Source organism: Sebastes fasciatus, chromosome 4 (genome assembly GCF_043250625.1).
Source record: "Sebastes fasciatus isolate fSebFas1 chromosome 4, fSebFas1.pri, whole genome shotgun sequence".
NCBI lineage: Eukaryota > Metazoa > Chordata > Actinopteri > Perciformes > Sebastidae > Sebastes > Sebastes fasciatus.
Window position 1 is genome coordinate 19,029,727 of NC_133798.1, and position 24,812 is coordinate 19,054,538.

Here is a 24,812-nt window from a genome sequence, read left to right on the forward strand (position 1 = left end):
ACATTATTCTGAAAAGAGACGTTCTTGCATAATACTGCTTGTACTTTAAGTATATTATGATGCTAATACTTCTTCCACCACTGTAGTCTGATGTCATGTATCCGTTGAGGTATCTGTTCCTTTTTTCCTTTCATCTCCCCTTTAACGCTATCAAATGACATAAGGCATAAAATACCCCAACCCAAAAAAGAAAAATGTCTCTCACTGGAATACTTGAATGAAAAAGTGACTCTTGTCTCAGTTTAGTGTGACAGTGATTACGAGAGGAAAACAAACACAGTTGACCCAAGAATTCCTTTTAATGGATAGACACCCGGTCATACCAGATCATTTTGTGCCAACTGTCAGTCCAGCATGAACCACTGGAGAATAGCAGTACATATTTATGTTTATCTCTGGATAATTAAAGAACCAAAAACAGAGGAAAAGACAAAACCTGTACTTAACAGTGCATGCAGAGGAACACTGACTTCCACTCTGTTCACCATGCAAACGTGTTTCTATGGTCGGCACACGTACGGCAGAAGAGTTTCCACTAGAAGGGTTTGAGTTCAGTCTCTGGCAGCAGGATTTGGACAATAAATTACAAATATGGAATCAGGGAGTTACTGTCGGTGAACAACACCTTCAAAAGTCCTTTGAAGGAGCGGCCTGGTTTTGATTTTCTGTTGGTGATGACGAAGACCAACAGAAAGAAAAGTGGAGGCAGGTTATAGGAGAGGGGAAGGGGAGCGGTTACTAATGTCCTTTGATGATGTTCAAGGCACCAGCACAACTCTCATAGTGTTGGTGTAACCGGTGCCTGGGCGCCAGCCGGTCACAACAATGGCAACATCACCAGACTTGAAGAATTTGCGGTGCTTGCCTACAGATAGAGAAAAAAGAGGCGTTAGTGGAAGAATAAGGATTCAGTTAATTAAATATAAAACCTTGTGACTCCTGTAAATTAACAAAACTATCCCATATCTCTTACCCCATAACAGTTTTACTTAACTGTAAAAAAAAGATATATATCTTTTTTTAGATTAATAGAGTGGTTTTTTTGGGCTATACAAAGAAATTGACTTCACTTGCGTGAAGTTCTAAAACCCGGAAATGAGTTAGCATTTAGTGCTTCCGGTTCCCTTGTCTCAAAGTCAATGGGTTTTTTGGATGTGTTTTTAGTTAGATGCCTGAAATAAGGTCTGTGGTTAACACAATTTTAAGAAATTTTAATGTTTTGTTCTACGACATAACATCACATAACGACATAACGTCAGTAATTATCCCACTCATGACTTTAGAAGCTTTTACGTATCTTAGAAAAGGCGGTTGATAGCAAGTGGCTAAATTGGATTACTAAACGTCATCAAGCCAAACACTAGTCCGCCTTTAGCCTAGTGGTGGTGATGTGAAGTCAACCGTGGTGGTGTAGTTCGTGGTGTAGTTCGTTTATAGCCTAACGTTAGTTTTTTACTTCTGCCGATTTAATTTACGCTTCAAAAATCATAAAAGTGGTGTTCATTTGTGGAGATTATCTTACGGAAAAAAACATATAAGTATCATAAACGTGTGTTTGCCACAGAGTCTATTTTTTGCAATAATCCAAATTCCAATGGAAAAATCACATTGTCCTTTTGTCGAGGGAACCAGGTCAATGCTAACTTCCTGGTTGGCCTACAAAAATATGTAATCTCTGCAGCACTCTATTCTAACAAAAAACAATACCACTCACCAACTTCCAGGGCAAAGTTCACACGCAGATCAACGTCCTCGGCCCAGACATCATTGGCAGGCTTGGTGTAGAGCACAGGGTAGATACCGCGGTACAGGTGGGACTGGCGGGCGGTCTGGCCGCAGCGGGTCACAGCGATGATGGGGGCACGGGGCCTGTACCTCGACAGCATGTGAGCAGACCTGCAGATAGCAAGTAGAAATTATTACAAAGATATAGAACTGAAAGTTTAATAATTTTAACCCCAATTCAATAAGTGATTCTTTGGCCACTTAAAGTAAAAGGCCAATATTCTCTCTCTTTTAGCTCTGTTTTCAGTCTCCATCAACTACTGAGGGAAATATCTGTCTCTTTAGCTGCTGGCTGCTCAACTATGTTCACCAGCTAGTCTCTAACTTTGTCTGTCTGTTGTTTGGTGCTGAGTAGGTAGTGTAAAGTGGGTTTTTAGAGCTTTTTCGCAGCTGAAAACAATGCTTTGAGAGCAGAGATAGAGTGAACCTCAGCAAAACACCCTCCGGTTCCCACCTAGGTTAACACTGTTAGCTCTGTCAGCAGTGTTGCCTTTGTTTTCACTGTTAGCGCTGTTAGCACTGTTGCCCACGAGCTGCTGGTTCAGCTGTCGCCATGTTGAGAGCCATGCGGAGGCAATAAAAATGCATCCTATCTCGCATTTATCATCTTTTTACTATTGTACATATTGTATAATTATTTTTATTATTATAGCTTGGATGCCTTACAACATCAGGCAAAAGGATTGCCGATGAAAACATCCAATGATTACACTTGTTTGAATGTTGATTAATGTGCATTGTCCCTTTTCAAATTAAATTCAAATTAAATTAAAACATATGCGAGCCGGACAGCCAAACAATGAGCTTAAAGACGCTCTAAAGCTCCGTCATGTTGAGGTGAACAGCAGAGTCAGGAGATAATTATCTGCACCACTCCTTTAAGTAGTCATGTGATCCATTGTGAATATGGAGATATTAATTATAGCTGCTTTAATTATGCCATTATCATTAGGAGATCCACTCCGCTGACAGTGAAACGTCTTCTGTATCATGTGTGGTGAAGATGGACTCTTTAGTGGAGAGGAATGAACAGGGAGTTAAAATTAACTTATAAAATGTCAGGGTTCAGATTTCAAAAGGTCATCAGTGGAGCACGGATTGTGAAAGTTGGCACACTTCACATGAGCCGAGGGTTTGTGTTGGGGAGGGAGCGGAGGCGGAGGGATAGAGAGATGTCATAATACACCAGTTTCTTTGCTCACAAGTGGGCGCCGTGTGGGATATTATGAGTCAGAGCTTTACAGAGGAGGTTTACAGGATGGACTTCTTCTTCTTCTTGGAGTCTCACCTGCCAGATTTGGTGAGCACGATGATAGCGCTGGCGCAGCACTTGAAGGAAGCCTCGACGGCACCGATAGCGACGGTCTCCGTGGGGTCACGGGTCAGATGAGAGGTGCGACGCAGCTCCTCGAACATCTGCCTGTGGTACATGGCTGCCTCGGCTTCACGGGCAATCTAAGCATGTGAAAATAAAAAACAGATTACAGTCGTGTCAGGCTGCAGTCACACAATCAGGAGTTAGTTTGTATTTTAAAGGACAAAACAAAGGGGCAGTTATAACCTCTTCATACCTGACAGCACACTGAGACATGAAGCTAAACAACAGTGGCGGCCAGGATGTCCAGGGACTGTTGCTGTGCACTGCAGATCCTCAGACACATGCTACATGAGTAATATGAACACACAGTTAAAGCACAATGCGGGAAAAGACAGCAGATGGACGGAGGGAGGTGCGGTGCAACAGGGATACACAAAGCAAGTTGAACAAATACCAAACAAGCTGTTAGTAAAACCCAAGCTGGTACCAGTGATGTAAAAGATAATTTACTCTTCATTCTACATGATTTAGAAAATGTAATTTACACCTCAAAGCAAACATTGTCTTCAATAGAAGCATCCCTGTCTTTTATGGATCGTTTGTGTTTACACTTCAGAAGTATTTTTTTCTCTTTTAAGTGCTTCAGGTATCTGTGTGTGTGTGCCTATGTATATAAAGACAAAGGGTGCAAAGCCATTAAGTTACCAGCACTAATGTGTTGCTTGATTGGTAAATTTGGTATCTTTTTTCATTAAAAACTTTGCAGGTTGGCAGCCAACTCTCAAGACTTATATGTTTCCCAAGAGCACATGAATGCACCACATGCCACAACAAATGTTAGAGGGCTTTAATACTGATAATGCAGGCTTTCTCACAGCCTCAAACACATAAACAGATTGAGACACACAGGTGATGGCACAATTTGCATGACCAAAAACACTGGTATGGTTTTTAAACATTGAAGAATGGGACCAGACTCTTACCTTGTGCTGTGTGCGGACGGCCTCCAGGGGATAGTCTCCCTTGGCGGTCTCACCACTCAGCATGATGCAGTCGTTGCCGTCCAGCACGGCATTGGCGACATCGCTGGCCTCAGCGCGAGTAGGGCGGGGTTTCTTGGTCATGCTCTCCAGCATCTGAGGAGAAACAACAAGACTCTCTGATTCACTTTTCTTTTTAAAATGCTTTCCACAAAACAGTCGTCCTATACTGATGTCACGGACCTGTGTGGCACAGGTGATGGGCTTGCCAATCCTCATGCACCTGCCAGTCATCATCTTCTGGGCGATGAAGACCTTCTCTGTTGGGATTTCAATGCCAAGGTCTCCACGGGCAACCATGATGCCATCGCTAGCCTCCAGGATCTCATCGAATCTATCGGACGAAGAGAACAAAAAGTCAGTTTAACAATTCAAAGATTCAGATCTGCGCAGATTCAAGTCTGACTGCTGATACCTGCGCACGCCCTCGTGGTTCTCCAGCTTGCTGATGATCTTGATGTCCTTGCCCTTCTCACCAAGCACTTTCCTGACAGCGTGAACATCAGCAGCCTTACGAATGAAGGAGGCGAAGACCATGTCGACACCCTGCTCCACGCCAAACTGCAGGTCCTGAATGTCCTTCTCAGAAACAGCAGGCAGGTCGACGGCAGCTCCAGGCAGGTTGACGCCCTTCTTGCTGCCCAGGGTACCGCCATTCTCAATTTCACACATCAGGAAGTCGTTGCCTTCGGACACAGAGAATGAAGAGAAACTTAATTTCCACGATTACGCATAAAGGTGAAAGCTAAATCTGCATGAAAGATTAACCAAACAGATGATTGTTTGTGTGCTTACCAACTTCTTTAACCTTGAGGGAAATCAGACCATCATCAATGTAGATGTGGCTTCCCATCTGCACAACCTTTGTGATGTTCTTGTAGTCGAGCCACAGAACTTTCTCATCACATTTTTCCATGTACTGGTCGTCGTATGTGAGCTTGATGGTTTCACCCTTCTTGAGCTCAACCTCAGCAGTGCCACTCTGAACAAGACAACAGAGCGAGAGCTTGTTCATTCTCAGGAGGAAAACTGCTGCATGAAATCTTCATACAGTTATTTGTGCAATAAATCAAAAATGGCCTCATTGGAGCCTTGGTAACTTGGCAAGAACTCACTCCCATGATAAGTCCAGTCCTGATTTCTGGTCCCTTGGTGTCCAGAGCGATGGCCAGAGGTCTGTAGTCAGCAGATCCGGGGCCGAAGCTCTCAGCTGCGTCGCGGACATTCTTGATGGTCTCAGCATGGTACTGTATGAAGTGGGGTGTTAAACAAACATTATCACATTGAAAACCTCAATAAATCAAATAGAATAACATAAAAAAGTGGAATAATTTACATTAGAGATAGTCATAATAGCTTGTTTTATTTAGGTGGAGAAAAGATTATCTCTAAATGTGTTATATTCTTAAAGGTAGAGTGTGTAGGATTTAGTGGCAGATTGCAGCCAACTGAAGACCCCTCCGATCACCCCTCACTATCCAAGCGTGTCAGAGAACTACGGCGGCCTTCAGGTAATGTAAAAACGTGAAAGTCTCTCTCTAGAAACAGTGTTTGGTTTGTCTGTTCTGGGCTACTGAGCAACATGGCGGACTCCGTGAAAGACTTAAAAAAAGACTTAAAGAGGAAGAGGACTCGCTCCCTATGTAGATATGAAGAGCTCATTCTAAGCTAATGAAAACACGATTCCTAGTTTCAGGTGATTATACACTTATGAAAACATGGTTATGAATATTATATTCCATTTCTGCTAATAGATCCCACGAAATGCTACACACTGGATCTCTAAACTGAAGTTGGTACAACAACAGGTGGACAAACTCGGCCACAAGGACAGCACGGTTACATAACTCTATGCAGTACATTTTGAATGACAACTGCAACCCATTTTTAGCTCATTATAGTTTCACTGTACATAACCAGCTGTCAGGGATTACATGAATAGTTTCCAAAATAGTTGATGCTAAAGCCTTTAAAGCAGGGTTTTTGACAAATTAAATTAATACTTTTAATTTCCTACTTCGTGTGATGGAAAACTGTCCACAGCTGTGGTACTGACTACTGTCAATAATGAACGCCTCACTGTGGTTTCACTACATGTGTTCTACTGGCACTGTTGCTGCCAGGCGGACTCTCACAGAAGACCTATTTATAGCCGTACTGACAACTGACACACCAATGAGACAGAGGTCAGATCTATTTTGCCCTTCTCATAATAAATCATATATAAGTTGTAACTTTCTGGAGTTCTGATTATCAATCTTATTATTTTTTGTTGCTAAAACACTGGACTGGACAGACAACTCAAAAGCAACTCTGAAAGTTGAGCTACATTGAAAAAAAGCTTTTAACCTTTGGAGATCCAAATATCAACTGCGGGTGTTCACACTACAGCTGAAGATAGATTTGAAGGCTCATCCACTCAGGTGACAGTGAAAAAGGTAAAGAGGCATGACTTTTAAAGGCAAAGGGTCAGTAGTAGAAGGTCGGCCAAAGAGTTGGCTGTGATGCAATTGGCTCGCCAAATCTCAAGCTACGACACAGACCCTGATACTGAAGGGGCAAGTACAAGCTCATGGATCACATTACAGCCACAGACGTTACCAGGCCACAAGAGTAATGTCACACTGACGGCTGTAGCTGTAAAGGGCAAATCCACTCTGAATCACTTGCAGAGGGTAAAGAAACTACTGCTGAACTGCTCCGTCTGGGATCAAACTCTGCACACACTTGAATCAGTGATGTCACAGCCGGTGTTTTAGGCTTCGACAGCTGCTGGTAAATCAGCTGCTGTGAAATCCCCATTTGGGATTGTGTAGTGCAACTACTAGGGACTGTATTTGCTGAATATGTTTCATCCTTGACTCACTTCATGTGTGCCATGAGAGAAGTTCATTCTTGCAATGTTCATCCCAGCCTTGATCATTTCCTTGGCCATGTCCACAGATCGGGATGCAGGTCCTGCATCGAGACAGGTGAATGAATACAAGGCTAAATATGATATTTGTAAGATACAACGAGATAACCTTTGAATCAACAGGGTTTGTTAATGAGTCTGACCGATTGTGCAGATGATGCCAGTGTTGCGAGACACAGCGGGTTCAGAGTCGATGTCCAGCAGGCACATGTGCTCCATGAACGTGTCCGCCATGGCAGCATGCATCTGCTGGGTGTGAATGATGGAAGAGCCCATATCCTTTGACTTCGACATGACTGGATCTCTGTGTCTGCCGGAAACGGTCTGTGGAGACAGAGGAGGAAACAAGTGCGATGATCGATTAATAGCTGACAACTCAACCTCTGACATCTATTATAGGTCATGTAGGAAGGTACATAAATGTGAGCACATACATATTCAAAGAGTGTGGATATCAGAAACTACAGTATAGTAAGGTTCAATCATATATCTAAATGGAAAAGTACAAACTTATAGGAAGGTGTGACCTCTCCACAGTGACTGTGCGAGCCGACCGAACAGCCCGTGCAAAGAGTAACAACAACAGTATATGTGCCTGCCTGACTGCACTCTCCCACATTCCAGCGGGAGTTTATGTGCAGCTGAAGAAGAGGAGTCACTTGACAGAGGCTGAAGGTAATTTAGACACACTCACGGAATAACTGCAGGAGGAAGCTGGAAAACATTATGTATGTTGCCTGAGTTGAGAATCCAAACAATGTACATTAAATGGACAAAGCAGCAGAGTTATCAGGATTCAGTAGTATAGTAGAGGTGTATGCAACATGCATGACAAATGAGTGTTGTCAGTGCATGGAAACATGGTAGGTGTGTGTGCTGGGACACCATTCCTGCCCCTCAACTAAAATAACGCGGGCAGCTTAGACCATTTATGGACTATAGAAACATATCAGAACAAAAACATATCAGGAAAATGACTAAATCCATTATAATTGCATGATAATGCATTGCATTGCATTGCATGTTTTTTTTTAATATATATATATATATATATATATATATATATACCATATATGACAAGGTCAAAGCCACATTTCAGGTATTTCTGAGTAATGCCGTCAACAAAAGCTTTGTGTAATCTAACTAATTAATAGCTATGTAATAAATTACAGAGTAACTCATAAATTAGGCTGATATTTATTTTATTAAGAAAAAAAAGTTTCTTGAAACATGCAGGTTGAGTAGAAACACATTTCTTTATCTGTACAAGATGCAGAGCAGAGAAGCAATTACCTAATAAATCAAAGCGAAAGAGCTGTATGGGACTTAAACCCTTGTGCAGTGCATAAAGGAACTGCAAGTGCAAACCATGCAGTGCACAACCAAATTGACATTTTAGATACAGTTTATTTGTATATTTGAAATAAATATTATATAAATGCAATGCATGTATAATTAATATGATCATGCATAATAACTTTTAATATATAAATGGGTGATTTTGAGGAAAAAGTTTGATAAGTGATAAAATTTGTATTTTTACTTTTTTTTAAAACATGACAGGAAATTATCATTTAAAATATAATACTTATAAAAGTAGAGCAGAGAAGCAATTCACTAATAAATCAAAGCTAAAGAGCTGTATGGGACTTAAACCCTTGTACAGTGCATAAAGGAACTGTATGTGCAAACCAGTGCACAACCAAATCGACCTTTTAGATACAGTTTATTTGTATATTTGAAATAAATATTATATAAATACAATGCATGCATAATTAATATGATCATGCATAGTAACTTTTAATATAATTGGGTGAAAAAGTTTGAAAAGTGATTGAAATTAGTATTTTTACTTTTTTTAAAAACATGACAGTAAATTATCATTTAAAATATAATACTTGTAAAACTTAATATAAACTCTTTGTGTGATAAAGTTGAATCTATTTGCTGCTACTCACCGACTGGGTGAACTTTGCAGAACCAAGACGCCACTGGTCCTTCTGGAGGGACAGATTTTATCCCCCTCACTAACCGGAACTACTTTCCTACGCCACCAACGCCCGGTGACACAGAATATAGGGCGCGACAATTACGGCACCGTTTACCGTTTTTTACAGCTAGTTGAACGAATGTTTTTCAAACGGAAGTTGTTTTCTATACGTGAATATAAAACACAGTGTAAAATTTTCGAATAAAATCACAGAAGTTGGACAAATATTGAGGGAGGATACAGCGCAGGTGCGAGTGTTGTTCGCCTGGCCAATCACAGAGCTCTCCGCTGATAACATGAGCCTGAACCTGAGGCTCCTAAAACTATGAGCTACTGTTGACCTTTCAACTGTAACTGTAATTCAGGCTGTGCTGCTTTACTGCTTTTAAATATATATAGGACCAAGGAGTTAAATCGTGTCTCAATATTAGTTGTTTTATGTTTGTCTGTCTTCATAACTCAATAAATATAAGAGATAAGATATTCCTTTATTAGTCCCGCAGTGGGGAAATTTGCAGTATACAGCAGCAAAGGGGATAGTGCAAAAAACAAGATGCATCAGCTAACACAGTGTAACAAAATATGAACAATTTCAATAGAAGGAAGTATAAAAATAGGAGCAGTATATACAGTATTGACAATAAACAAACTATTAAAAAATTGCACAAGTGGAAAAATGATATTGCACAGTGAGAATGAATGAAATTCCACCTGAAAATATGTAATATATAAATATTTGTATTATGGCTAATTATGAGGACCAGCTGTCCTGACCTCTGATCTCAAACTTTACTCTACCCATGCTTAACCTATATTGTCCTTATTTGTATTTGAACTCTAAACACAAATCTGTTAAATCTCTTTAAATAGGTTTATTGGAACATGTATTGCTCACTTTTCTGTTCTTGTGAGGACATTTTGAGTGCAGAAATACAAAAACACACATAAGTGGTTCCTTTAGCATCCTTTCCAGGATATATTATCATAAACATCATGCAACATCTAATAAAACATGTTTTTTCAGATGCACGCCTGCAAGACCACACCTATGCCAGGAATTTATTATTTTTTCAATATGTTTTTTTTTTTTTTGTAATTTAGATGCATTTAATTTTTTTTATTTTATTTATGATTTAATTTATTTTTTTCCTTTATTTATGATTCAATTAAATGTAATGACATGTGCACTATGATCTCTCATTTTGAAGGAGACCCATCATCTTCTTTATGTCTTCTTTCATATGTTATCATTTTAGTTTGTTTACTGAGCTCAGCAGCAGTTTGAATGTGTCTGCATTCCTGCATCATGATATGACAGTCCAAATGCATTCACTTAGAGCTTGATATACTGTACAGTAACGACGCTTTAAAATTAGAAGAAAGGTGCAGCCATGCAGTGGAGGGTGTGACAGCTGATAAGTCAAAAGCAAAAGCTTACAGAGATGCAAACTTAATATCAACATATTGTATTACAGATGCACAAATGCATGCATCAATCAGGTATAGCAACATATGACACACCTTCACTAAAGATAGAGTACAGTATATGACACACCATATGTCTGGTTGTAACTCTTCCAATGTGTAAATGTATATATATAGTAAAGCCATGCTTGGCTCTGTGTAGCCTGAGGAACATATCTGGAACACAGTGTACCACAACATAAAACCAGATCCTCCCAGTGCCAAGTTCAACATATACTGTATGTGCACTCTCCTTACTGATATTTAATGTGCTTCTCAGTAATTCAATCATTTTGATTTACTGATAGGGGAACATCATTTTTGTATTCTCTCTGTGTGTAATCCTTTTTCAGATGCACATTATTTTTATATTCCTCAACAGCCAAATTTATATTCTAATAATTGAAAAAGGGGAAGAATATTTGTCTAAAATATTAAAAATAAAATAAAATAAATAATAATAAAATATGTCCTTTGTATTAACGGAATGGAAAACTGGAAAAACCGAGGGAAAAAAGCTGCAGTCTTCATTTGCTGACTTGGCAGCTAATTAACCTGAACTAACAAATGCATGAAGTAACCTTCAAAAATATCTTAACTGGACCAGAAACATGTAGTGAGTTATGGGAGCTAATTTGAATTTTTAAAGGACGATATAAGGTCTATGTATGTTTATGCCCTACAAAACTGTTTAACCTAGTACCAATAAAGTGACCAGTATTTAATTTGTGTCATTTATGACTCCTAAATATTCTTGGAGCGTGTGGATGCTGTGATCCCTCAAGACGTGGAAATCTGACTCCAGACTGACTTTCACCCTCCCGTCCATGTATGGATAAATGTGCAACCCAAAGATGGGCTGAGGCCGATGGAGAGAAACGCCACAGTTCACAGTTCACAGTTCACAGTTCACAGTTCACAGTTCACGTCTGCTTCAACTGCATGTGTTCAGTTTTTGTTATTTAGTGATCCTTTATTTAGCCAGGAATGTCCCATTGAGATACAATATCTCTGCTTCCAAAGAGTCAAGACACATTGGACACATCTAACATCACTTCAGTAACACACAAGTAATTGTGTTGATTTGGCATCAACATGTATGAATTGTCTGAGTTTGCATATTACGCTGTAAAACATATTGATAAAACATTGATATAATCATCCGGTCAAAATTATTTCCCTTCTTATTCCACATAATTTTAACAAAATTACAGATTTATTTAAGTTTCTACATTTTCAGGTATATTCTCTGTATGGTAACAACACATCCTATCTGTCTCCTAAATCCATACTTTTATTTTTTATTTTATTTAACCTTTATTTAACCAGGCAAGTCAATTAAGAATACATTCTTATTTACTATTTTTCTTATTATCTTATTTTCTTATTTACTTTATTATATACTACATATACTCTAAGCAGATTTTGAGTCTGTTGTGTGTTCACGCTGCTAATGTCATGGGCCTGGGTTTTGGTTTAGTCTGTTTCCTGTTTTATTTTGAAAGTTCACTCCTGTTTGTTTTGCTTCCTGCCTTTGTCTTTTTCCCACACCTGTGTTTCGTTAGTTAATTAGTCCTTTGTGTATTTAGTCTCTGTGTTTCCCTGTCCATGTTTCAGTTTGTCGTCTCACCTGTTCAAGAAAGTTAGTTTCTCAGTGTTTCAGTGTTGCTGGTCTGTGTTTTGGGGATTTGCCTGTGTTGATGCCTGTTTTTTTTGACTCCTGCTCTCTGTTAGTTTATTCACCATTAAATCTTTTAACACCACCTGCTGCTTCCTGCTCAGTTCTCTCTGCGGCTTGGTCCAAACCTACTATTCCTGAACTGTGACAGCAAAAGTGACAATATTAAAGGTACTGAATGCAAGATTGGGAGCATTTCTATTGCCTCTGCACAGCTCTCAACATGGCGACGGCTGAGCCGGCAGCTTGCAGCTGACGGTGCTAACAGTGAAAACAATGGCAACAGTGCTGACAGAGGTTAACCGGAGGGTGGATGCTACGCTGAAGCAACGGCACCATCAGTCAGGACGTCATTATCGGCTGTAACCGCTGTATGAACACAGTGTAGAGCGGCAGCCGTGAGCCAAGGCCTATGGAGGGAGGCTGGGACACGGGCGGATACGGGTCTTGGGGTATGGGTTACAACACATGTGCACTGTAACTGAAGTTACGGTCGTGCATTGCGATTGGATCAATTTTGGCGAGTGCAGACCAGAATTTACTGTGCATTTGTGGTTCCCCAAAGATATGACGCATTCATGAAGCATGACCCAGTCTCCTTCAATAGGCCTTGCCGTGAGCTATAGCCAGTCGGTAGGGCTTACATGCACTAAAAGCCCGGCCAGCCCGGCGATGTAAACAAAGCAAGGAGAAGCTCGGATCACAACACACACAGATGGAGAGTGACTTAATTCTCTGCTCCGGTAGATATTACTCCTCTATATCTTTACATCGGGAATACTTGTTTGATGCTATGTTAATGCTCTGAATATTTTATAGAGCAGTGGTTCCCAAACTTTTTCACATCAAGGACCTGTAAACTGATGCAAATTAGACCACAGACCCCCATTTGATAAGATTTTGTCCCAGTGTCCCACATCTGATAGTTTTATTACAGAAAGTGTATGGAACCCATGACCAAAATAGTCATACATTACTTATGGAATTATAGTGAAAGTAAATAAGTCCCCTTTTTGATCGGGATCCCCTGGAACCCACTCGAGGACCCCTGGGGTCCCCGGACCCCACTTCAAAAACCACTGGTATATAGCACCTTTAAGTATACTCAAAACAGTCAGTATGCGTACTAAATCTGCTTCTTTTTAGAGTGTACTAGTGATGAACACTGTTCTCCCACAATGCATTGCGCAAAGGTGGCGTTACTCACTGTTGCAAAACATTAAAACTAGATATTAGGGAAAGCAGCTTTGTGGACTGGACACCCAAGAAAACTTAAATTGAGTATCTAATCAGTGGGAAAACATTTAGATTTATGTATTTGTGAAGTTTGTCAGTGACATTCCACAATTACTGTTTTTTAGTACAGTGGTTCCCAACCGTTTTTCAAAAGGGACCCCTTTTCTATCATTGAGTAAACTGATTACCCCTGACTACATGACTATTTTATGTATAGTTCATATTATATTCAATGTATTACAATAACCGTACGGAACAACTGATAAACTGTACAATTAACCCAAACAGTGAACGCAATAACAGCAGGAAGTTGAAAATGAGCGATCTGGATGATTTTTTTGCATCAGAGATTAGTTTTCCAGCTATTTTTAGGAACTTCTGATATATATCTGTGTCTGTATTGTGTATTTTTTAACAGTCAGACATACTTAATAGGCTTATTTTTTGACAAATTCAGTGTTTCCTTCTCCCTGATGTTCGGCCATTGTTCTATTAGCTCTTTGGTGGATTTATCCCGTTTATATCTTAAATAATAATCAAAACTTTAAATATAACAATTTCATTTAGTTTTCTTCACAGAAATGAATGAAATGTTGAGATATAAGCCGATTGTATATTATTTTTCAAAAAGTTGTCTTACACCCCTTAAAATCAAGAAGGCCTCGCTACCTTCCCTGTGAAGCTTTGGCGACCCCTAGTGGGGGCTGGGACCCCCAGGTTGGGAACCAGTGTTTTAGTACATAATCTACTGTGTTCAATTAGTACATTGTATGAATTGTGACAGTACTGTCCATCTGTGGGACTCTCTCTCTCTCTCACACACAACAGCTCTCTCTTGTGGACGACTGGTTGAGAGTTGACCTGCAGGACAACTGAAATGTGCTAAACTGTGGAATTAATATTAAGGTATTGTACTTCAGGGATTTACCAACTTGTATTTATTTCAGTTTACTTCCTGATAATTCTTGATTTTGATAGTTTGGTGTCTACAACAGATGCAGTAGATATTGTGTAGAGCTGCTGCTTGCTGCTGAAATCTGATCCCTTTATCATTCACTGTGAACATGTTTATTCATCTTGTGGGCGCGACAGATGAGGCCTGAAAGTTATGATATAACAGCAGGTGTATCAAATGAGAAGGGGGTGGATGCAACACAAAAACTGCACAGTATAATACAATATAAATCAATATCCCTGCTACCTTTTGCGGAGCTCATAATGTTCTGTTGTCACTGAGACGTGTTGACTCACCTCAGCAGAAATTATGCTTTGTGTTTTTCCTGTTCATGCATACAGTATAGTGTAAAAGTATTTATATATTATATTACATATAGTATATTATATATTGTGCCCACCCACTATAAATAAACCCCGCCACATAACAGACACCCACTCCTGTCTAAGTGGATTACTGTGAGAAAAGCACTTGTTGAGAGAACACTTGCACAGATGTATGCAGTCCTTGAAGTGTCTAATCTGGCCAGACTGCAGAGCAGCAGGCGACTGCTAACAAGGGTAACTGCCGATTAAGGTCAGACTGCAGCGCCGCAGACAGACAGGAAGACTAATCAACAGCAAACATCACACATATCACCCTCCTTCTGATGTGCCACCTTTGTTCTCATCACAGTCCTAAAGCCGATTCATGAACCTGACTTTGGTGGAGGATATGATACATGGATTTGTTTTGTTTTTCTCCTCTTTTACGAAGGGATACACACTGTGGAGAGGATATAGCACTCATATAACACAAATAGGACAGAGATACTGTAAGACTGGACTAGACCTGGAGCTTCAGGACGTGTCCTCATGCTCTCCTCTCTCTGGATCTCTGGACCAGGTTCAGCTGATCAGGCCGTCAGCCAATCATGTGACACTGAAGTCTGAGACTCAACATGTGGGACTTCCTGCTGTTCGAACACAACCAGCCAGCCGAGTCGTCAAACAGGAATATTCATTGGTTTGGTTGTTTCCGCGTCATGTATGGGCTATAGATTTTTGTTGTTTTATATCATAATCATTGTTTGATTGGAATATGTGGGAACTCCAAGGTTTCTCATGCAGGAAAGGTAAGCACTTTTATTTTTGGTTTTGTGCCACTGACATGATAACATAACATATTATTACCAAACATGCTCCTGCCTTTTCATTTTCATTTTCAATAATGTCCCAGAAGATGCTCAGATAAAGTGAGGCAAATAAGAATAATCTTGGTGATGAAAATATAGTTTAAATTGTGAAGAAGATACTAACAGTAATGTGTTCAAATATGTATATTGTAGAGGTATCTGAACTAATTAAGTCACATGTTTTTTCCAGCATAGTATTTAATTGAATGTTGCTGAAGAAGTGCCAAACTGAACACATGGTGAGTCGATGAGCCCCAAACACTCCTCTCCTATTCATATTACATTCATATGATATTCTTAATATCACACAGTCTGGATAGTAAGTTGTTTACATTGACAGAAAATAACTGAAATCAATCTGGGCTGCATGGTTAGTTGACTTTGTTTGGCTGGACAGAAGGAAGTAATTAGTGGTGTAAATAAGAGGATCTTTTGATTGACAGCTTCTCCTGTTAACCTGACAGGAGACGGAGAGCCAACAGTGGACCGAGAGCCAAACTGATGAGGACAGTGACTTAGAGGAGATCATGTGTGGAATCACTGTAAGCATTACTTTCTGGTGGTTTGAATGTTTTATTTTTTTATTTTATCACATTTTTAGATAACCAAAACATATTTTAAATGCCCCTTAAATCAATATGTCCATAGTGTCCCTTACCAAAATTAAGTTTATTCAAGTGTGCTATTGGTATACTTCTTTTGAACTTAAAATAATAATAATTTCAGTTTACTTTTTATGCACTTATCAGAGATATATTTAACAAAATGATACTTAAGTACACTTGGGTCATACTGACAAGTATACAGAAAAGTCTAAGTATATTTGGCTTATAGGCCTACTTACTTAATCTTTTGATCAAGATATACTTCTTGCCCTATAGGCTTACAGAAAAGAATACTTGGCTTGTAATTGTGCTTACTTTTTGATAGAGTTGCCTATTAAAGTGTGTGAGAGTTTGTAAAAGGATGTTTTGATATGAATTTACTTCAATTCATCAAGTTTTGGGATTATCTGTTCACCGTAGAGGCATGCGAGAACAACACATTTTATAATTTTTTTAAATCTCATCACAAATCATAGAGTCAAATAGCAAAAGGAGCATGTCTCTTTATGTAATACATAAATCATTGTCTAAGTATTATAAGTTAAAGTATACAAAGTAAACTGTCATGAACTAAAAAGCAGAGACGCTCACAAGTCATTTTTTGTCAAGTCCAAGTCAAGTTTCAAGTCTTTTGTCTGCTCTGTTTGCCAGGTAGTCGCAGTCCACAGCCCAAAAGTCAAAATGTATTGAAAAAACGATAGATGTAATAATTTTCAAAATTCACATGTTATCAAACAAAATATTCTGCTTCAATATATTTATCTGTGTTTAGCCTTTAAAAAAAATGACTTTTTGAAAACAGCAACCTATAGAAAATGGTTGCATATGTAGTGTTGATTAAAAATCACAAGTTATCATTATATGGTCACTGAATGCTGGAAAGGCAATGGCTCCATTTGGTTTAATATTGTGGAGTAAGTGCTTCTTGAAACATGAAACCAGAATATAAACACTTAACAAATGGTTTATAACACTATAATATAGCTGTAAACAGATATAATGACATATCATTTTATTCATATATTTGGCAACAATACTTAAACTATAATTTCACCTTAGAAGCATCCCTAACAAGCATATAAACAGGTAATATATGTGATTAAACACTATAACATATTCATTACATTTATTACACAATCCTCCCAGTGTGTTATAAAACATCTATTAGCTCTTTATACACATGTACAAGCAGTTTTAAAACTGTTCATAAATGTGTTCAAAACTTCAGTTAGACAGAAACTTAACTCAAGATTCACTTACTAGATTTCTTCGGCAGTGTTTATCAGCTCCTCATCATTTCCTGGCCTTAATCAACTAATGGAGTTTCTATGAGAGTAAAGAAGTATTTATAAATAAATAAATATATCATTCTTTATATAATAAACAGTCATATTCTTTAAAATATAAAATATGTGATTGAATCATTCAATTGCAAATATAGTTGACAAATATGTTAATAAACACTTAAAATATTCCTTATATCTGCTTACATCTACAGTATAGTGTGTTACAGTAAGTTATAAACCATTTTTTATTGTTTATATGCTGCTTATGAATGCTAAAAAAAATAAAGGTTGGCGAAAATAAGGTGTTACCCACTTTTTTGCAGCCATTGTTGTAAAAATGTGAGACTGGTTTAATCCCTCGGCCCCCTGTGGTGCTGAGCTGTTTGGAGCAGAAGGTAAGTGTGTTAGTGTTTGTCTCCGCAGGAGAGCTGTGCCACTGACCTGACTCGCCACCCTCAGCTGGATACTGACGTAAAGGCAGTCAGGACTTTGTATTCAGACTCTGCAGTCTCCATCAGGTCAGAGCAGCTTTTCTTAGTCATGATCTTAAAGAGGATCTATTATGCTCATTTTCAGGTGCATGCTTGTATTTTGGGTTTCTACTAGAAGATGTTTACTTTCTTTAATGTTCAAAAAAACACTTTGTCAGCTGGCCTCCTCTGTTGTGATTGGTCAACTGAACCAAACCCTTCAGACTCCGCTCCAGCTCCGCTCTAACTAGCTTTGTTTGAGGCCGTGCCAAACTAGCCGCTAGGCATGTATTATGCAAATGTGCTACTTGGTGACATCACCACATTACAGAAGAAAAGGCGGGACTTCAAGCGAGGCGTTTCAGGCAGTTCAGGAGCAGTGTTTCTGTGGGGGAGAGAAACTCCCTTTGGCGTAGACTTTGGACTTTGTAACTTTGCAGACCTTCTACAAAAAAATTTATAACACACTAAAGGAAAGGGGAAAAAACACAATAGGTCCTCTTTAAAAGGATTACTGTTGCTTTTCTACATTCTGACACATCCACTTCCTTTTCTTCTTCTAGGGAGTACGGCTCAATTGATGATGTGGATGTTGACTTAAGCATAAATGCCAACGTTTTGGATGTAAGTTAAATTTACAATAATTTATGTAGAATATATTGACGTGTTTGCTGTCCTCGCATCTTGGTGTGTTTAATATGATTGTGCTGTGTGATGTCCACAGGAGGAAACGACCATAGCCTGGAGGATTAACCCATCAGAGCCTATCGTTATCCGTCTGCACTTTTCTCCGTCTCAGTATCTGGACGGACCTGGTGAGCATCAATGACACATTTACTATAAATTTGAATTTACTATGAATCAATGTGACACCTGATTAAGTGACGTTTCTCACCACAGCACCTTCAGTCGAAGTCTTTCAACCATCCAACACTCATTTCAGCCTTAGGAAACAACTACAGAAGTGAGTGTTCATGTTTCATGCTTTATACCAGTTAATTCATGTTGCAATAGGCCTCCACATTATTACAGGTTTCACTTTTTAGATGTTAAACTTTTTAGTTCAATTATGGATGAGGATTTTAAAGGTACAGTGAATAACATTTTGGGGGATCTAGCATCAGAAATTGAATATAATATTCATAACTATGTTTTCATTAGTGTATAATCACCTGAAACTAAGAATCGTGTTTTCATTAGCTTAGAATGAGCCGTTCATACACAGGGAGCGGGTCGTCTTCACGGAGTCCGCCATGTTGCTCCGCCATGTTTCTACAGTAGTCCAGAATGGACAAACCAAACTTTGGCTCCAGAGAGAGCCTTTCCCATTTTTACGTTACCTGAAGGCCACCGCAGTTCTCCGACACGCTTGTTAAGTAAGGGATAATGTACAGCGAGCCAGTCATTGTTGTGAAAGAATCCCCGACAGGGCGCACCCCAACGTGAAGCAGAGGGGTCTCTCATCGCCCTGAAGGGGATTTTTTCACAACAATGACCTGCTAGCTGTACATTATCCCGCTTATTACACGGCTACTTACTTAAGATATCAATAATTTGACACTTAAACGGTCCGCAGAATCCAACATCAGAACTGCGCCCATAGCAATGGTCTGCTATACATAGCAACAGTCTGTTATAAAGAAATTACAGACCGCAGAACGCCGTGAATAAGTAATCAGAATCGAGTATTTAACACAGCCATGTAATAAACTGCGATAACGTGAGCCAAAACTGTGGTACTGCCAGTACTTGGAAAGGGAGGAGTGAAGGGAGGGGCATCAGTTGGTTGCAATCTACAACTACACCACTAGATGCCACCAATTCCTACACACTGTACCTTTAAAACTTGTGTTTACCACAGATGTGCGCATAAGTTTCTTGCAAATAAGTCATTCAACATGAAAAAATGCATAAAAATGACTAATCGACAAAAGAAATCTTAGTTGACCCAGACCAAAACGACTGATTAGTCGGCTATTTTACTAAGAGAGGGCAGCCCTATAGCCTATTGCTCAGACTAACTGTTCATGTCTGTTCCCAGTGTTCTCACAGTCTTCTTATCTCGGGAGTGGAAACATTTGACCAATGACAACGTCGTAGTCCGACAGAAGACAAGGCACAGCTGGTTCAGGCCAGGTGGGACCATCAAGAAATTTCGTGCGCGACTCAGCATCTGGCTCCCTACATCAAAGTATGTGACAATCTAATGAATCCAGCAGTTTTGTTGCTGATTCAACGTGTTCTGAAGTCTCTGTTCACTGCTTCCTCGCTCACTGTGTGGGCAGGTCCAGTGAGCTCCAGGAACCCACTACGAAAGGAAGGATCATTTCACCAGCGATGAACCGTTTAAAAAATCACACAACTTCCTACACCATCAAGAATCCCACAGGAGAGCTCTTCACCTACACACCCAGTGGAAAGGTGAGTTCAAAATACACCTCTGTCATAATACACTTGGGTATTTTATGGTTGCAACAATCTTGCCAAGTTTTTGTCTCTTCTATTACCTAATAAGTTCTGTAAGTTTAATAGTGAGTGTTTGTGTCTCTTCTTCCACAGAGGGTGGTGGTGTCAGCAGTCAAGTCATCAGCACAGCTTAGTACCAAACAGCTGATAGAGCTGCTTTTCTCCTCCCAGGCCATCAGGCACTGTAAGACCACCCCAAGTCTGCAGCACGGCTTCTTGGTGCAGGTAAAGCAGAATAAATCAGGTACTATTATATTTTGTCATGGAGGGAAATTTAAGAGTAACTGCACCCAGTGTCACAACTTGCATAATACCTCAGTACAGCTTTGGACTCCCAGGTGAGCTTCTCTAAAAATACAGAGAATATTTTCAAGAGATCTTCACAGCGGACGTCAGCAGATTTTAGAATTAGTGTACAAAACTATTGTTGAGAGTCTTTTAACCTTTCACCTTCCTGCCTGGACGGTCACCTAAACTGTAGATCTAAGAATAAACTCTCTAGGATTGTGTCAATGGCAAGCAAAATAGTTGCCAAACCCTAAAAGCCCTTGACTCAACTTTTTACAGAGAGGACGAGGAAGACGGCGAGGAGTATCCTGGCAGATCAACACATTCTCATCCCAACTCGACATATACTGACGCTTTGTCAGATCCCTCAGTGTCACTTTTCGCTTGCAGTAACACATGCTTAATGTTGTGAATTAAACAAAAACACTTGCTTAGTTTCAGGCAATAAAACCACTATAGTTAGGTTTAGGAAAAAACAACATGGTTGGGCTTAAAACTACTACGTTTGTACAGTGAAAATGACACTAAATGTTGTGAACAGGGAACACGAACGAACAGCTAATTGTAACGTGATGCCCGAGACACGAACAGCAGTCTCCTGGATGAAAGCCTTGTGTTTGTTGGACCCATCCACCTCCCGTCCTGCCCGCCATGTGTGTCTTTTTGCGCCTAAAGCTATGTCACCACACTGCCGGCGCACTTTCCCTGAGGGTTTAATTGACGTGGATGGGTTTACATTGTAGTTAATGGAAAGCTTGGTGTGTCTCACACAGCGCTAAAGGGTGCCTTGTGCATCAGTATCAAACGCAGACGGTCGTGACAAAGCCTCGGTATTTGACGCACTGGGAATGAGAAGGTGTTGAGCAGATAGCTCCCTTCCTCTTTTCAGCCAGTTTGAGCTATAGAGTCCCTCTGGCAACTAAAAATGTGTTTAAGAAGTCCTTCATCCCAAGTGCCATCAATATTGTTAACTCAACAAAGTGACTGAGTAGATCTAAGCCACACTAGACACTGACATGAACTGCTTGCCTGCTTTTTATGTTGTTTCCTTTGTTTGGTGAGGCAAAAACAAATTTCCACCATGATGGACAATAAGATTTATTATATTGCATTAGTGGTTACCATATGCACTTTCAGTGCAGCAGCAATTTAGCGAGTAGTTGTTTGACATTACATTTTCTTTACCTCCTGTAAAGCAGATAGTAAGTTGAAATGCAAGCAGCATCTATAATGATGTTTTCCATTGTGTTCACAGATAATGAGGTATGCTGAGCAGAGACTCCCCACGCTGAACGAATACTGTGTTGTCTGTGATGAGCGACATGTGTTTCAGAACGCCCCTATGTTAAAGGTACATTCCTACAAAGACTGATTTACTGGCTAATCTACTGATTGAAAACCAAAAAAATGCAGTTGACTGTTAATATATTGTCACTATTTAGTTCTCTGTGTGTTTGTAGCCAGCGGTTTGCACCAGGGAGCTGTGTGTGTTTTCCTTTTATACGTTGGGGGTCATGTCTGGAGCTACAGAGGAGGTTGCCACCGGTGCAGAGGTTGGTAACACACTTAACACACTTTTGGTGATCGTAATATAAGATTGATGTGTTGCAGTAATGGCTGTTCTACAGGTAGTTGACCTGCTGGTGGCCATGTGCAGAGCTGCCCTTCAGTCTTCACGCAAGAGCATCATATTTGAACCGTACCCTTCTGTTGTTGATCCGTGCAACCCCAAAACCCTGGCCTTTAATCCTAAGGTACCAGCTGAACTAATCTAATGCATTACTGACTTGATTTGTAATTAAATATTCAGTATGTCATTTGAATGTCTTGTTTTATTGTGGCAGAGAAAGAGCTACGACAGACTACAAAAAGCACTGGACAGTGTCTTGTTAATCAGGAGGATGTCACAGGTGAGAGATCTTAAAATAAATCCCACACTCATGACTCCGTTTTCAAAGTTCATATCTTGTTCTCCTCGTCTGAGAATAATCTAAAAGCTGGTAAATGTTTCCTTGACAGTTGCATTAATATATTATTAGACCGATGAAACTATTTGATCATATCCAGGGTCCATATTCTGAAATGAAGAAGCAGATGGACAAGATAGACCCTCTCGCTCATCCCTTACTACAATGGTGAGTGACACAATCTAAACATATTTTCATTGTGTTTCATAAAACTTGACATGTCATCAAATGTTTCTTAGATTCATATCCAGGTGTGTGTTTGTATGTTTGACAAACAGGATTTTAACAAGCAACAGATCACACATTGTCAAGCTTCCGCTGAACAGGGTACGATAGAGCAGCTCACAGCTAGAATATGACGTCTTAACTCAGTAGTTTTACAGCAGTAGTAGTTAGTCAAATATTATATGATATACTAGGTTTTATACTTTATTTAAATTTTATTCTGTTTGTGCTTGTCTACTTTTAATCACTTGGTGCACAACAGCAACTTAAGTTCATGCACACACCCTATCAGTTCCTGTTGATCACCAGCCCTCCATCCAAAGAGGCTCGTTTTCAAGCTGCCAGGAAACTTTACGGCAGCACTTTTGCTTTCCAGTGAGTAGAAACAAAGCTGTGCCACTAATATAAAACCTTCATATCAACACTATGATCCTTCTTTCATATGTTTAGGCCCTATTTTCTCTTCTTTCAGTGGTTCCCACATCGAAAACTGGCACTCGATTTTGAGAAATGGGCTGATTAATGCTTCTTATACCAAATTACAGGTAGAGTATGAAAACACCAAAGGGTCTTGAATTCCTTGAGCTAAGTTAATATAAGCCTTTAAAGCTAATATCATGTCACAGTGGAGATTTCAACAGACTTCTGAGTTTAGTTTCTATAGATTAAGTGTACAGTTTGACCTATGAGACTTTTAAATCAACTGAAGTGTTCCCATTGTTTCTTATTCAAGCTTCATGGAGCTGCGTTTGGGAAAGGCATCTACCTGAGTCCGATATCAAGCATATCATTTGGATATTCTGGTATGAATGCACACTTTAATTTATACTCTGCATACAAATTGACCTTTTTATACAAAGATCACCATTACTTATTGATTCTAGCATATTTTTTTTGTGCAGAGATGGGTAAAGGGCGACACCAAATGCCCACCAAAGAAGAACTCATACAGAAATGCAACCAAATAAACAAGATCAAACAGGTACATTATCATTCATGTGTCTAAAATGTGTCTGTCTGTACAAGGGCGTCTTCTCTTGTTTTGTGTATCTCATCCTGTATTGTCTCCTTGTCTCAGGAACAGCCGGGGCAGTCCAGGTTTCTGCAAAACAGGAATCTAAACTGCATTGCTCTCTGTGAAGGTATATTTGATATAGTATACTGTATGTGTGTTACAAAGAGCCTTGAGTTGATAATATAAGGAATGATTTTGTGACAAAGTTGTATGCATGTCCTGACAGTCATAACGTCAAAGGATCTTCAAAAACATGGGAACATCTGGGTGTGTCCGATATCCGACCATGTGTGCACACGTTTCCTCTTTGTGTGAGTATAACATGAAGCAGCAGAGACAGAAAACCTTTGTGCCAGTGTGATGATACATTTCCTGACTATATTGCAGATTTCTCACAATGTTCTGCTTTTGTCTTTCTCAGGTATGAGAACGGCCAGGTGGGAGACGTCCACATCAACACTCAGGAAGCCAGTATCCACAGGGAAATTTTACAAGTAATTGCTTCAAAGCCGTGCTGAGAAAACAAATGACTTATTACTAGCGTGCAGATTTCATTTTAAAAAACAACTGACTGAGGATAGATCTTAGTTCTTTTGTGGCTAAATAATAAGTTTGGCTTTTATTGGTTTGACAGGTGAGCATAAAACAATGTTTTATATTGAATTTATCAGATTGTGTGTGAATGAACTAAGAGGGCATCTCTTGTTTCTGATATCAACTGCAATAATATTAGATGGATGAAACATTTTTGTTGTCATGCACCTGTAAAACCTTTTTTTGCCTTATATCTTAACGTACAGTCTGGTGTTATTTAAATCTGTGTCATAACTATGTACTGTAAACACATTTTTTACCTTTTTTATAAGCACACATTTTTTAATAAAAAAAACAAACAATATTTGCTAATTTTGTTCAACAGATCTAATGTTTTACTTT

General features: G+C 39.4%; 2 protein-coding genes across 2 annotated transcripts; one reads left to right on the top strand and one right to left on the bottom strand.

The window, feature by feature from the left end:
- Positions 1-275: 275 nt before the first annotated feature.
- Positions 276-9,148, bottom strand: pkmb (pyruvate kinase M1/2b). The gene is made up of 11 exons (XM_074632485.1): positions 9,016-9,148; positions 7,201-7,381; positions 7,010-7,101; positions 5,259-5,390; positions 4,939-5,125; positions 4,559-4,829; positions 4,327-4,477; positions 4,087-4,239; positions 3,074-3,240; positions 1,715-1,896; positions 276-865 (listed from the first exon to the last, which is right to left on the bottom strand). The coding sequence occupies exons 2-11, from the start codon at positions 7,349-7,351 to the stop codon at positions 759-761; spliced, it is 1,593 nt and encodes a 530-aa protein (XP_074488586.1). The 5' UTR covers positions 7,352-7,381; positions 9,016-9,148; the 3' UTR covers positions 276-758.
- Positions 9,149-14,874: 5,726 nt separating this feature from the next.
- LOC141766889 (protein mono-ADP-ribosyltransferase PARP6-like) lies at positions 14,875-24,736 on the top strand. Its single transcript, XM_074634061.1, has 23 exons — positions 14,875-14,940; positions 15,137-15,385; positions 16,019-16,096; positions 17,869-17,963; positions 18,479-18,539; positions 18,640-18,730; positions 18,816-18,879; positions 19,957-20,106; positions 20,201-20,336; positions 20,475-20,606; positions 21,925-22,020; positions 22,130-22,222; positions 22,298-22,423; positions 22,514-22,579; positions 22,737-22,804; positions 22,915-22,963; positions 23,124-23,236; positions 23,334-23,406; positions 23,595-23,664; positions 23,764-23,843; positions 23,940-24,003; positions 24,103-24,187; positions 24,298-24,736. Exons 1-23 carry the CDS (start codon positions 14,875-14,877, stop codon positions 24,392-24,394), a joined length of 2,202 nt encoding a protein of 733 aa, XP_074490162.1. The 3' UTR covers positions 24,395-24,736.
- Positions 24,737-24,812: the final 76 nt, after the last annotated feature.

Coding starts and splice junctions, on each gene's coding strand:
- pkmb (XM_074632485.1), bottom strand. CDS start 7,351: ATGTCGAAGTCAAAGGATATGGGCTCTTCCATCATTCACACCCAGCAG. Junction 3,241..4,086: donor CCGTCCGCACACAGCACAAG/GTAAGAGTCTGG, acceptor TCACATGCTTAG/ATTGCCCGTGAAGCCGAGGC. Junction 866..1,714: donor GAACTTTGCCCTGGAAGTTG/GTGAGTGGTATT, acceptor CTCTATCTGTAG/GCAAGCACCGCAAATTCTTC.
- LOC141766889 (XM_074634061.1), top strand. CDS start 14,875: ATGTATGCAGTCCTTGAAGTGTCTAATCTGGCCAGACTGCAGAGCAGC. Junction 16,097..17,868: donor AGATCATGTGTGGAATCACT/GTAAGCATTACT, acceptor TTGTCTCCGCAG/GAGAGCTGTGCCACTGACCT. Junction 17,964..18,478: donor GACTCTGCAGTCTCCATCAG/GTCAGAGCAGCT, acceptor TTCTTCTTCTAG/GGAGTACGGCTCAATTGATG.